This window comes from Canis lupus, chromosome 14 (genome assembly GCF_003254725.2).
Source record: "Canis lupus dingo isolate Sandy chromosome 14, ASM325472v2, whole genome shotgun sequence".
NCBI classification, from domain to species: Eukaryota; Metazoa; Chordata; class Mammalia; order Carnivora; family Canidae; genus Canis; species Canis lupus.
Genome location: NC_064256.1, coordinates 51,525,832 through 51,540,804, shown reverse-complemented (window position 1 = coordinate 51,540,804; position 14,973 = coordinate 51,525,832). Strand labels below are relative to the sequence as shown.

The 14,973-nt window shown below is 39.1% G+C and overlaps 1 protein-coding gene across 8 annotated transcripts in view; it reads left to right on the top strand.

Moving 5' to 3' along the window:
* Positions 1–14,973, top strand: part of DOCK4 (dedicator of cytokinesis 4) — a 410,170-nt gene that overhangs the window by 218,096 nt on the left and 177,101 nt on the right. For all 8 annotated transcript variants that reach the window (XM_049093429.1, XM_049093431.1, XM_049093430.1 and 5 more), the window contains exons 9-11: positions 8,897–8,978; positions 9,505–9,565; positions 13,750–13,882. In XM_049093429.1, coding sequence (XP_048949386.1) covers positions 8,897–8,978; positions 9,505–9,565; positions 13,750–13,882 — 276 coding nt within the window. The remainder of the gene's footprint in view (positions 1–8,896; positions 8,979–9,504; positions 9,566–13,749; positions 13,883–14,973) is intronic.

Sequence of the window (14,973 nt, the reverse complement as noted above, 5' to 3'; positions counted from 1 at the left end):
GGAAGACGGTGAACCTGGTCATTTGCCTCCCTTTCCCTGCGCTGCATTTGCTACTTGTAGAGAATTCAAGTTTCATTTTCCTAAGTTCCCCAATGAAGAAGCTGCAGCCACACAAAGTAATCCATCTTGCAAGGACTTCTTTGGCATTCGCTGCCATTTCTGTTGTAAGACTGTTGAACGCTGACAAAGGAATTATGAATGGTTTGGCCCTCATTGGCTCCTGTTCTGAAGATAAGACTTTATCCTCTCAGCATCTGTTTGTGCCCACTGGGTGGGCATTGATGCGCTAAAGGAAGCTTACAAGTCTTCTGTGGTTGTTGAAGCAAAACATTGTAAGATCATGCCATTACTGTCTTCATTTTTGTGGTCATCCTATTCCAGCGGGGATGGCTTATCAGTGAGAGGGAGAAGCCAAGCTGTTGAGGGCTTCCAGAGCGTCGATGGACTCGTTTCCTGTTACTCTGTGTGCATCAGACCTGTCCCTATGGGGGCATCACTTACAAAATCTGTCATGCTAAAAAATGTGAATAAAAAATGGTGGAGACAAATACAGTGTCTTTTCCTAAGTATTTCTATTTAGAGATTTTTGACTGCACGTTTGGCAGAGCCTATGTCTTTTTTTTATTTCCATTGATCATGGTTTCACACGGTTGCTGTTGAATCACTGATGCTCATTCATTGAGCTGTTACTGCCGTCCTCCCCAGAGCCAGCCACCGATCTGGGCAGTGGGGACACATCAGTGAGTAATACAGGGGAAAAAAAAATCCTGCTCTTCCAGAACTTGGATTCTAATACTCTTAAGCTTTAAGTCGAGAAGTATTTTTAAAATACAGTTTCTATACCATCTCTTCCTATTGTAACCAATATGCTGGTTCCATTTCACAAAAATATTTGCAGTGTCTCTAAAGTACTGCACTTTCTAACCTTTTGGTGCCTTCAGCTCCTTCTCAAACTTACAGAAACTGTAAATCTCTCTGGAAAGTAATGTACCTATTCTCATGCACCTTAACATTTGTGTGTCAGTTTAGAGACTTTGTAGCTGTCTTGTTAAGAAAAAAAAAGATCATTTGACCTTTAAAAAGCCCAGCTGCATGTGTCATCTAGCTAATAAGTAGTATTTAATCATGATTTAGATAGCTTTCGGTTTTTAAACTTGTAATGAATACAAAGAATCTGTCAGTAAACTGTAGAAAGGAAATTTGATTTTCGCTTATTGTCTTTTAAAAAAATAGAACATCTTTTTGAAGTAATAAATGCATGAAAGATGTGTTGTACTTAGTGGTTTTGCAGGGCTTGACTTACTTCCAGTTTTATTATTTATTCTGTTTTTATTTAAAGTTTCCTTGCAAGGACCTGCGAGCTTCAATCCAGAGAATATTTAAGCCCTGGTTTGCTCTATTTTCAAGATTCTTTTTTACAGGTGCTTTCCCTAACGAAGAGGCATTGTTAGAAAGGTCAGAATAATTACCCAGAGTGTTTCCTCCCTCACAGCATGTCCGAGATACAGTATTTATAATGATCAAATTATGTAAATTCCCAGAAGAATAAGCATAAGATATCCTGCCTATATAGGCCTTCTTATTTTGTGGTTCCTGTTTCTGTTGACCAGATCCTATCATTGCCTGCTTTTTGTTACTTCTCTGAGAAACTTGTTTTCTAGTGAAATTCTTAATGAGTTCTCTTGAGATAGATGCAAGTGAGTATTTCCCGGATTGCTCAAATGGTATAACTATTTCTAAGGATTTTACTTGAGTACAACCTTGGGACTTCTGGGGTCTTGGGTCTTTTGAACTTATAGTCATTACTGTTTTTCTCAAATCAACAGTCAACCGAGATCCGAGATCACTTTTTAAAATTCATCAGTGATGAATAGCACAGGTAAGGTAAAATGGCAGGTGCTGTATATATCACTTATTTATAACTTTACAAAGCACGGAATTTCTTTTTTCATTGAGTTATACTTTTCTAGAAAGAGTTTCAATTCAGGTAACTTTATTCTCTGAAAAGAAGAATAACATGAAGCACTTCCCAGCCATCGTAAATAGTAAGAAAGAATCTGTTTCATGTTCAAAATCGGCAATGCAGTTGACTATAGTTTAAAAACTTACCTCCCCTTGTATCATTCAACTTAAAAATCCTTTGCTGTCCTGACAAAGGCATCATATTAGTTGGTTGCTTAGTCCCTCACCCTCCAATATTCTTAAGGTGAATGTGGGCATGGACATTAATATTAAAAAAAAAGAAAACTCAGAGTCTGTACTCTTTAGGTGAACTTCAGAAACCTTGATATCGACAATCACTCTTTCCATTTCCCTGTAATCAGAAAAGCTCATGACCCTAGTGTTGCTTTAGTTTTAAATTTAGAAAGCACGTTAATAGGTTTATTGAGGAAGTCTTGTTTGAGGAGTTGCTTTCTTTATTGCCAAGGAGAAACTCTGTCCCTTACTGGTCATGTGGTTGAGAAAAGAGTCTTTGTCCTGAAGGTACCAGGCATGTGTTGCCTGCTTGCTGGTATATATGAGTCTCGTAACAGACGGCAGGCAATTCTGACTTGTTGGGGCTTGGACATATGGGTCAAAACAGTGGTCTTTAAACATGATTGGGCTTTTAAACATGCAGGGAGCTTTTAAGTCCATCCTGACGTCGGAAGTCAGGAAGTCCAGGGTAGGGTATGGGTTTTATGTGACTCCCAAGAGCATGTCATGCACTCCTGGGTTAGGAGCCCCTGGATGAGAAGGCCAGCAGTGCCTTTTTTCCTACTGAGCATTCCTTTCATCTTCCTCTCTGCCACCCTGAGCAATGAATCCCCTGATCCAGCGGCCAGCACACCTTCCAGCCACCTCCCCGAAGTCTTGCCTGACCAACCATAGCACCAGATCATGGGGGGCATTAGTCCACATTTAGAAAGTTTCTTGAGTCTTCCTGTTTTGAGTTGTCCTTCACCACTTGTTCTAGAAAAGAACACAGTAATGGTCGCCCTCAGACTGTTGGCAGCATCTTAAACTGTTCATCAGGGGATCCCTGGGTGGCGCAGCGGTTTAGCTCCTGCCTTTGGCCCAGGGCGCGATCCTGGAGACCCGGGATCGAATCCCACATCGGGCTCCCGGTGCATGGAGCCTGCCTCTCCCTCTGCCTATGTCTCTGCCTCTCTCTCTCTCTCTCTCTGTGACTATCATAAATAAATTTTTAAAAAAATTAATAAAAAAATTAAAAAAAAATAAACTGTTCATCAGTCAGAAAGCATTTGAAAAAAGGCAGAAGCTGTGAAATAGAAGCATGAAATCACTGCATGTTTGCGTTCTCTTGCCTTTTGGATAGAGGCTCTGGAGTCAGCACAGCTGAACTATTCCCTCACCTCTTCTCACTCTTCCCTTTGTCCTCTCGCTCCCACTGCTGTCTCCTTGCCTCCTGGCACATCTCACCTCACTTCTGTTCATTGTAGAGTCGATATTGTCATCCTTTAACTTTACAAGTGACTTTGTATTTTCAAAGGCACTACATGGAGTATTTTTTCGGCCAATGGTTCCATAAAGTATGAGTGTAAAAGAACTGGACAGTTCAGGTTTTTTTCCCATTAGTTTACCAGAACATGAGCATCTAAATGTTTTCTCTCTTTTTTTATTATTCCTCTTGGGGACCATATGTTTATTTCAATGATTTAACTGTTCAAATGATTTTAGAAATATTCTTTGTAATTTTTTTTAGATTGATCAGACTAGACCACTAATCTTTTACACCACATGTTTCTACCCAAGATATTCCCCAGTCATATATTTTTGTACAAAGTACAGGCTGTACAATTTTCACATACCTGAAATCATCAGGCAGTTTTGCTTCTTACAAGATGGGAACTGTAGGGAGGTAAACATGAATCCATACAGAGAAATGTAAAAGTCTTCTTGGCATTGGCCATTCCTAACTTTAGGTGCATTGCTCTTTGAAGCCAACTGAATATCTTAGGAACACCCTATGGGAGAACCACTTGATGAGGTTACTCAGAAGGCTGGAAGCACCCTTCCGCATCTGGCCTGCAGGCTTCCAAGACCCTAGGCAGGGCCTTTCCTACAAAAGGGTGATACTTCTCAGTGAAGATGATAGAGGGTCAGGAAGACAGGAGCATCCTACCCTGCTGAGAATGGGAACAGAAGCCATCAGGGGGCTTCATGGCCCTGCTGCACACCCCACAGTATTTGATCACTAGTAAGGACTTTTCTATCAAACTATGCTATGGAAATACACCCTTCGTTGTCAGAGATCTTTTTTAATATTTCAGAATGTAGTAGTACAGCTGAACAGGTTCACAGATGTACACTGAACACAGATACGTTTGTGACTTGCTGGCTGCCTTTCTTTCTTAATTTCTTTCCAGATTCATGCGTTTTCATTACTTTTTATTTTATTGAAAATATTCACAATAAAAACCCTCAGTTAACACGACATGGTTAGTCTTGCTCTCCTTTGTTCAAGGTAATCTGTTCTTTTAAATACAGCATAGTGTTGTGGTTAAGAGCTGAGATTCTGGAGTCAAGCCCTGAATAATTGATTTCCTGGCTCCATCCTTGCTGATCATGCAGGTTTGGCTGATTTACCTAATATTTCCAAGCCTCAGCTTTCTCATATGTAAAGTAGGGACACAGAGGTGGTTCCTACCACATAGGGCAGTTGTGACAATTAAGTGAGAGAATCCATGTGAAGTGTAAGTTGTGGTGCCTAGCACAGGGTATGTATTTACTGGTACTGTTTTTCCCTGGGGCCATCCTGGAAATGCTTATTTACACTCTATTTCATTATCTTGGTTTTCTTGCATCCTTGTTAGAAAAAGGCAAGTCATAGATAATAGATAATTATGGCTTTTTTATTCTTTATTTCCAAAGAACGTATTTCCTTGTTGATTTATAATATAGAATGATTTATAAGGGCTCACATGTGGAATTCAAGTGGACACTAAATTTCTCTGGCAGTGAAATTTCCTCTGGGAGAACATGGCAGTATATGGAAAAGTCAAATGAGAATTTTTTTTTTCCTTGCTGGTAATACCAATTCACATTTCTCAGTGTTTCTGGAAGTGTTTCTATTTGCTTATTCATTCCTTGATGATGAAGGATGCAGTATTCTCATTTGGAAATATATGATGTCACTGTAGATTTTTCCATTACTGTATGTTTAATATAATAAAGATATAAAATGCGCATGAGGACAAGGTTAAAAGCATGATCTAGAATCTGGGAGGTCCACGAAGTTAATTAGGTGGCTCTCACATCTGGTGGGGAGGCACCATTGATTGAAATGTCTCTTTGGAGAATTTCCTACATTTCTCACCATAAAGTAAAGGACACTATGGAGAAGAGAGAGAAAGTTAAGAAGGGAAATAAAGCTCCCCAATTATTTGGATTGTGTTGTATTTTTTCCTAAAAGAGTGTTCAGTCTTTAGTTAAACACTGAGGAAGTACCGAGTCATTGGCTAGCAGCTGGGGATGTCAAGGTTAATAGTGATCACCCTGTACTCTAATTCCTCACAATGTAATAGAAACACACAAACCTGCTATGATGAGGGAAAAATGTAAAGGATGTAATTGAGGGATTTACATCTTATCATAGGACACTTTTTAAACTCACAAAAACTAGTTTTGTTTTCTAATGAGAGATGCCACCTGTCTACTTAGAGTTCTGAAATGTGTGGCTATAAGTCTTTTGTTTACTCTGAAATCATTCGCTGGTTAAATAGGTTCTGTATCACCAAAGCTGAAGAGACCCTGATTTGACTTTGTAAAATAAATTGTCACTAAATGAATAAAAAAGGTGGGTTTTTTTTGTTTTTTGTTTTTGTTTTTGTTTTTAATTAGCAACAGAGGTTTTCTTTTTCCTTTGAATAGAAGTCTGGTTTTTAAAAAATTGCACATGAGTTATTTTTCCATAGTACCCATCGTTGGTCTATTTTTATCTCCCCCTTAAGGCATGCTTAAGCTCAGGGATATGTCATTGGCTTAGTACATATTGATATTCTTTCTGAAACAGGATATGATATAGTATAATACTTGCATAATCAGGATTCTGTCTAGACTGGTGAAATTAAAATAGTGACAGAGCAAAAGGAATCTCTTTCTGAAATAGAATACTTTAGGAAACATTGCTTTACCAGAATATTGATGAAGCTTACAAATATGGAGTGGTATTTTATATCAGTATTAAAGTTAAGGTTTTAATATCTAGAATGCCTTGTTGACTTTTGTATAGTAATCTTATTGGCATTCATTATTTTAGACTGGCCTGTCAGAAGATAAAGTGAAATTGGTTTTACCACTTATGTTGGATAAAGAGGAACCTCCAACCTAAGTGCATCTCAACAAAATATAAAAACATAAAGTAGTATGTGCCATCTGTGATACAGAAGAGGGGAAAGTGATCACACTGCTTGTGTTTTGGGGCTAAAATATAATCAATAAATGTTCTTTGATGACTAAGAAGCAAAACCAAATACCAGTCTTAAATCTCAAGAGTTTTGTTTCACTAAAGCCAAGTTCTTACATCATTTTGGAGCTCTGCGTTTGTTTAATAAAATAATTTATTCCCCAATTTATTTTTCTATGTATGTTTCCTTGAACAAACTACCAAGGAACTATTTTAAGCCAGGGACTGGTTTGATACCTGCTGAACTAGATCTCTACTTCTTTCATTCCTGGGAGGCCAGGAAGAGTGGAGACAGTGACCCTGTACTCTTAGGACCAGGCTTGACTGAATCAGTGGTTGTCCCAAGCAAATAAATGGCTTTTCCCTTATCTCAGTATTCTGGAAATATTGGCTCTCTATTTCTACAAAGCAGAGGAAAGATTTACCATACAGCATTCAAATGAAGTGCATAGGTTTTGAATTAACACATGGGTTGGAGCCACTACTCAGCCACACACCAGGTCTGTGATCTTGGGTGTAAAACTATTTACTATTTCTCAGTTTTCCCATCTATAAAACGGGCATAATAGTACTGTCTTTATAAGGACATAGTGAGGATTAAATGAATTATTATCTTTTATTTTTTTAAAGATTTTATTTATTCATACATGAGAGACCCAGAGAGAGAGAGAGAGAGAGAGAGAGAGAGGGAGAGAGGGAGGCAGAGACACAGGCAGAGGGAGAAGCAGGCTCCATGCAGGGAGCCCGACGAGGGACTCAATCCCGGGTCTCTAGGATCACCCTGGACCAAAGGCGGCGCTAAACCGCTGAGCCACCTGGGCTGCCCAGATTAAATGAATTAAACCCTGTAAAGTCCTTAGCAGAATAGCCATCAAATGGTAAATTCTGGGAAAAATAGTAATACTTAATATGATTATTTAATTCATTTATCTGAAGATTTTTACATATTCCCTTTTAGCGTATCTTTATTTAGAAATAATAGTGAATTATCTTCCATGGTGAAGAAAGCTTACAGTTCTTCTCCTTTCATTATAGGAAATAATGATTGGGTATCATTAATTTAACTCTGCATCCTCAGTTGGAGCTGTCATTTCCCACCTCTTCTTCAGAATTGTATATTGTGGGAACTTTAGCTTCACTTGAGAATCCTTGCAGCAATTTATATTCTCTTCATTCAGATCTCATCAGCCACCGCTCTATGGAAAAATACCCAAAAAACCCCATAGATAATAGGTGTGGAAATGACCCCACAGAAATGTGCATTGGTTTGCCCTTTCTCATATGAGAGGTCAGGAATAGGTATAATGGAAGGAAAAAAAAAAAAAAAAGAACAAGGTAAGTCAGGTAGTTGAATCTGTTACAAGGATCTATCTAGATTTAAATCACAAAAGAGAATAAAAATGTTCAAAACAGCCATAAATTCGTATCCTTATGCTTCCTTGGAGATGTGGTTATGGCTCTCATTTCTCCCCTTGTATGAGAGAAGGAAGATTGGAGTCAATAGAGCCATTATTTAAGGCAAGGATTGGGTGGTGAATAAGCATGGGGTTGGTAGTTCTGAGCCTCACTAATGCCCTACAGTCCCTTTCTCCACTCGGTCCCCAGGCTGAAGCTACCCCAAGCAAGGCCACACTGTGTGCTAATACCCCCTGGTACCACATTCTGTGGATTGTTGGCTCTGTATTCTCTGCCCGAGGCAGGCAGCTACTGGATACTGTTGTAGGCACCAGGATATTGAAATTCAGAAGCTCATGGTTGCTGATACATTCATTTTTGGGGGCTTGATAGTCTTCCTGTTTTATTTATTTATTTGACTATAAATGGGATAACATTACCTTGGATCTAAATGATATCCACAAGTATTTATTGATTTGAATTAGTAACTGACCAATAGCATTTGTGTTTGTATTAAATTTGGGGACCCTGTATTTTCAAACACAAGTTCTGTGGGGAGTTTGGGGTCTCCTTTTCCTTTGTGGACCAGTGCAAATTCATTTCTTGGGCCTTCTCTTTATGTTTTGGAGCATAACATATTAAGCTTTCTATTAGATGGTTGCCACTCAGGGTGGTGTCCTTGTATGATGTTAATTAACTACTAAGACATACAACTTGAAAAACAATATTCTTGGATACAAACACAAAAAAGATGTTAGATCATGTTTTTTTCCCTTACAGCACCTGTTTCTACTTTTTGGAATAATAAGAATGATTTCACGGATATGGAAACCTATTCTTTTAAAAGTTAATTTTTCACTTGCATGTATATTTATGTTTTCTGCTTTTGTAGTTGCTGATTTGCCAGTATTGTCAGAAGTGAAGCAAATGTTTATTGTTTTGGGCGTCCTCCTAATTAACAAGCAATTTTGATATCAAATGAAGAACCTAATATGTTTCGAGTCTAACTTAAGATGAAGAACAACTAGAAGAGTGACAAGCCCTTAGATATTAAATAATTTTCAGAAAATGAAACTTTTTTTTCTCTTGTAGTGAGAGATTTTTCTTGAGGCTGAATAGAAATGGACTTCCCAAAGCCCCAGATAAACCAGAACGGCATTGCTCTCTCTTTGTGGTAGGTCGATCTTCTTTCATCTACAGGTGAATTCTTCCAATTGTACTTTATATTTTTAAAGGAAATGAAGTATTGTGAGAGAACATAGTGACTTTGCTTAAACTTTGTAAATAACACACGAAGTACGGTAGTGCCCCGAACTCTGAATATCACCCTTCATAGACACACCTCTCTTCCTTCGGTGTACGTTAGAGCCTGTTACGCTCCGCACAGCGTATGGTATTTAGAATGTACTAAATGTTTAAAGAATCAGTGAGTAAGAGATTAAAATAAGAATGGGTTTTTTTTTTAAGTATTATTTGACATCAGTAGACTTAGAGTGTTAAGTTGATTGGAGTGGTATTTTTAGAACAGGATTTGAATTATATACCTCTGCTACAAAATTCCATTAGAAGTGTCTACATTATCTTTGTCATCTGTTATTTGTGGAAATAATGTGCTTTGACCTTTAATGCTTCTATATAAATTATGAGTTTTAAAATAATCATGCTTTTTTTTTTCTTTTTTCTTTTTTTTCTTTTCATAGGATCTGGGCAGCAGCGAGCTAAGAAGAGACATCTATATCACTGTGCACATTATCCGAATTGGTAAGTTCAACATTTGTCAGTGTGATAGGAGCACAGCAGGGGGAAGAAATGCTGAAAGGTCTCTGTGTTGTGATTTCTTTGCTATCTGGATCAGCAAGAAGTGAAAGCCAGTTTGGAATCCCAGAATCACCGCATTTGGAAATTTTTCCCTTGCCTCTCCAAACCCACCACCAGCCTCCCCATGCATCACAAATAGACTTTGTTTTCTTTCCATAGAAGTCACGAGGTAGTCTGTTGTGCTTCTTTTTGTTTTATTGGACTCCCTAAACAGATTTGATTCAAAATTTGGCATTTGTCTTTTTAAATTCTAATTTCTGTTAACAGCATAAATTACTTTTAGAATCTGGATTTCCTACAAGTTTTTGAAAATTTTATACTAACTGACATGTTCCAAAGTGCAGGGTGCTACAGAGCATTATTGCAAAAAGTGCTACAACTTAAAAAAAAAAAAAAGTGCTATAACTAAAGACTAAAGGGCTATGGAACACTGAATGCTATGTATTTTTTCCACTTTTATAATATCAGCTCATTGAAGGGTCTGAGAAGTCCTACCGGGAAATATTAAAATGCCTCTCTAACTTGGTTGGCCCTAGCTTTCTACAAATTTGATTTGACCATGGAAACATTTATATAATGTAACATTTATTAATATCTTGCAGAGCACACTTTGGGTGTTCTACACCGAGCTTGCACAACAAAGCCAGAATGTGTTCACTTGTTTTTACCCATAAAATACCTCTAAAAGCAGATATTTAATGGCAGAGGAACTAGGTAAAATGAGGAATGGTAAAGCCTACACAGTTTTTGTATTAAAGCTAACCAGCTAATACTGGAAACTGGTTTCCGCTTCTTCACTAACTGTACTACATCATTTGCTTAGGAATGCTTCTGCAGGATAGTAATATATTGCCAGGCAATCCTGCATAGTGATCTTTATTTTTATAGTCTTGTATCTTATGCATCTGATAAGTGCACCGTGCATCGAGAGACTATAAAACATGTTACTATCCTAACATAGATTTTCTATACATTTTTCTCATAAAAGTCAGTTCCGGGGACCTGTTTTCATTTTATGCTATTTTTTTATTTGAGGGACAGTTGAAATAAAAAAAGTAAACATTTTTGTGTTAACTTTCTTTTTATAAGTGAGTATATATGCGGAGAAAATCAGAAAGAATCCTTAAAAAGGTTGGAAAAGTTGGAATGCATGCTACCGTGTATTTATGAGATGAAGCTTTTGTGTTCCCAGGATGGCAGGGGTGCAGTTCGTCAAGTAATTCTTTGTGTGTGTGTGTTTTTAATTCAAATTTGTAATGCCAATTGTTTTTTTTTTTTTTTTTAAAGATTTTATTTATTTATTCATGATAGTCACACACAGAGAGAGAGAGGCAGAGACACAGGCAGAGGGAGAAGCAGGCTCCATGCAGGGAGCCTGACGTGGGATTCGATCCCGGGTCTCCAGGATCGCGCCCTGGGCCAAAGGCAGTCGCCAAACCGCTGCACCACCCGGGGATCCCTGTAATGCCAATTGTTAATGTAAAATGTGGCTTTTGATACCTTCCTGTAAACGTTGCATTTGAATATAATCTTCTATAGTATCGAGAGAAAAAGTATAGTACTTTTGCTTTCAGAACTTTTTAAAAGGTAGCTGCAGGTCTTTGGTGGTAGTAGCCCATGTGGCAGCGGGGCCCCGGGCCCTGTTCACCTGTGGCCCAGGTGGCTCTACTGCTGAGGAAGCTGCTTTCGTGTTACCAGTCATAGGGCTGCCTTTCAAATACATGGTCCTGGATTAGCGATTGCATTCTTTATTAAGATTTTTATGATCACTAATGAATGTTGAATCAGACATTACCTGTACCCCCTCCCCACCCACCCACCGAGTTTTGGTCAAACTAATCCTTCCCTGAGATTACCGCCAAAACTGCCTGATGGTTGGTCACATTTACTGGTTTGACATTTTGAGACTGACAAGAAATAAAATTGAAGGTAAGAAACGCTAAGAAAGGGCAAGACTTCATCTGCTGCAGTGAAATTAAGGAGTGGAAGATTCTTGTCTATCAGGGGCAGATACTTCCTACTTTTTCTGGAGTGTTGCTTTAGTAAGAAAAGGGCAAGCTGACCCTCACCGGTTGCAGAAAACAGGAGCAGTGGCACCTTGCCTCACAATCTAAGCCTGGATCTTTGAGTGGTTAGAAGAGGAGGAGAAAAAAAGAAATAAATAGTTCCATATCCTCATAGCCATCCTGCTAAAGGTTTTTCCACCTCTGTGTTTCTCCTTTTGGCTTTTAGCTGGTTGCTGAAACTATTCACTAAATACAGCTAGATATTTTTACCTTCCCCACGCCTACCTTCCTTTCTGCTTAGAGAATTTTCCTAGAAATCTGACCAGAACCGTGAACTTTTATTAATTCTAGAGTTGGGAACGCCAGGGCTGGCATCATACAGTCTTTTCAGTACAGGACTTAGACCAAAGTTTTGGTGTTCAAAGAGGTGATGCCTGCAGAGCCAGGAAAGAAAACTTGAAATTGAAAGTCTGAGGACCTGAGTGGTGCAGAGGCTCAGGAGTGATGCTGACCTGCAGTTAGAGGGAGGGATCAAAACCTCCCTGCAGTCTCCTCTGGTTGTGAGAGATGGCCTCCTGCATCCCCTGTACTTGGCTGTCCTCCCCAGGCTCCTGCAGGGTTTTCTTTCATGCAGTTCTAACCAAAAGGGGCCAAAAAATTGGGATGATAGCCTTGCCCTGCATAAACTTCTAGGAATTTAGAGCTAGGAGAGTCCATGGGAATAATCATGGTGAGAGTTTCAGGGTTTTCTTGTTGTTTTTTAGTACTGAATTTCTTGTGTGATGTTAAAGGACTTTGAAATACTCCACTCAGAAATCTTCTAATCACTTAGTTGTCTTGCATTTGCAAGGGAATGATCAAGAAGGAAAAATAAATCATGATATTGGTAAAGATTGGAGAGTATGCTTCATCCTAATCCAATCTGTAATAATATTCAAAACAGAGATAACCTAGAATTTTTTCCCATTTAATAAGTCATTAGAGTTTTAAGATTGTCAGTTTTGTGAATAAAAGTATGATTTGTTGATAAATTCAAGTATGACATGTAAAGCATATGATTTGCCAGTGTAATTTATATTAAAACATGGATTGAAGTTTAGCCACACGTTACAGCATCAGGCCATGAAACATGTTTCCTTGAATTTCGCACCTCTACAAAGCAACTGGCATGTTTTTTAGTTTTGATTCTAGCTGATAAAATGAGAAATTTTCATGCTGTTTGTAAGCATTTCCCTAAAAATGATGCATTGCCATGGTAATTTTACTTTATTACCGATGAATGGAAGCCAAATTGGATATTGCCATCCTCCCCCACCCCCTTTTATTTTTACACTGTTTCACATTGGATTTCGGAAGTGCTGAAGTCCTCTAGATGTGCTATGGGAGAATTTTGCTCAAATGGAAAACAATTTATGTATCTGTTGCCAAGCATCTGGAAACAGATTTGCATATTTTTTTCATTATTTTTCCTCACATTAACTTGTTATATTTCAGCTTCACTATATTTTCTTCTTCCTGTCTTCACAATAATCCACTGGTAAATATAATAATAAATTACAGCAGTATCTCAATAATACTTAAAAATATATAACAAGTTGAAACTGTATGAGAGTGAAAAGCATCCCAGGAGATTTCAGCCATTGGCTGAGTTATAATCAGCCTGAGCCCTGGGTCAGGAAAGGGGCATGCATGCTCATTTGATCGTCTGTGCTTAGTTCTTCTACTTTCAGGGAGTCTCAAACTGCTTCCTTTCAAAGGTATAATGTTTGAAATAGTTCTTTAAATATGGAAATTTTTTAAAAATAGAAAAATGAAACAGGCACCATTTTTGCATTTCTTAAGTCGAACCTTCTGGGTTACCGTGGTGAATCCTTGGGAGAGGGTTCCCAAACCTGGGATCAGCTCCAGTCTCCATGTTTCACTGGTGACAGCTGGAGACCAGAGATTCATCTATAAGCCCAAGGTCACCCAGCTAGGTGCTTAGAAAGGAGAATCAAGAACTGAAGTAACATCTTCTGTGCCCTTTTACTTGCCCAGTTACATTTACTATGACCTCTGTATTTGTTTAAGGGGCACCAGTCAAATGGCCCCATGGGCCATCTTTGCTTTTCAATTGAACAGGTCGAATGGGAGCAGGAGAGAAAAAGAATGCCTGTAGTGTCCAGTACCGGCGACCCTTTGGCTGTGCAGTTCTGAGCATTGCTGACCTGCTGACAGGCGAGACAAAAGATGACCTCATCCTGAAAGTGTACATGTAAGAAGCACACACAGCACGACAGGGGCTGGGGCGGGTGCAGAGGCCCATGTGGACCCTCCGTGGTGAATGCTACTCCAAGGAGGGTGATGGAAGAGCAGGGAACGATTGGGTTTATGAGCCACTCCCCCAAAACTCAATCTGGTGACTCAACTACAAGTGAGCCCACAAACCACCATTCACCAATCAGAGGAGTTATGAAATTAAGAACCCAAGAGTATAAACAGACTAGCAGTTGGGTGGACCATCTACTTCACAGAGTACCTTCTCTGAATTAAAAACCTAACCTGTCTTTACCTCCAGAGAGTTCATTTGTTCTTGGAAAATGAAAATAGTTTTTAACATAACCTAATTAGAATTAGGAAAAAACACCCAGGTAGGGGATTTCCCTTCTATTTCCTATAATATTAGTTGGCTAGGTCTGCCCAGCAAAGTCCCAGAAAGAGAGAGGCTGAAGCAGCAAAAGTGGATTGTCTCAGTCCTGGAGGCTGTAAGTCCTAGGTCAGGGTGATGGCTAGGTTGAGGCTTCTGAGGGCTGGGAGGGACAGTCTGTCCCTCTCTTCTGGTTTCTGGTGGTTGTTGGCAGTCTTTGGTGTTCTGTGACCCTTAAATGCACTACCCAGCCCCTGCCTTCATCTCTGTGTCCACCTCTCCCCTTGTTTAAGGGCATAGTTATATTAGGTTGGGGCCCCACCTCAGTGACCTAATTTTAACTTGATTACTTCTGTAAAGGCCCAGTGTCCAAATAAAGTCACATTCTGAGGTACTAAGGTTTTGGACTTCATGATTCTCTCTTTAAGGGGACACACAGTTCAACTCATAGCACTCCACTAAGAAAATCACTTAATGTATTCCAAATCTTAAATTAGGTGATTTTTTTAAATGCACATGGCTTCAGATCACCCCACCCTGAGCATCTCCCCACAGGTTTGGAAATTGAGAGTTGACATACAGTGGTGTCCCCAACCTGGGGTGAGGGAGTTGGGTAGGGGGGTGGGATGGGGTTTCCTCATTCCTGATTTGAGGACCATACTTCTGGTCACCTCCATGAGTGAGCGTGCTCTAGTTTCGTTTCTGTTTGTGGAGCTGAT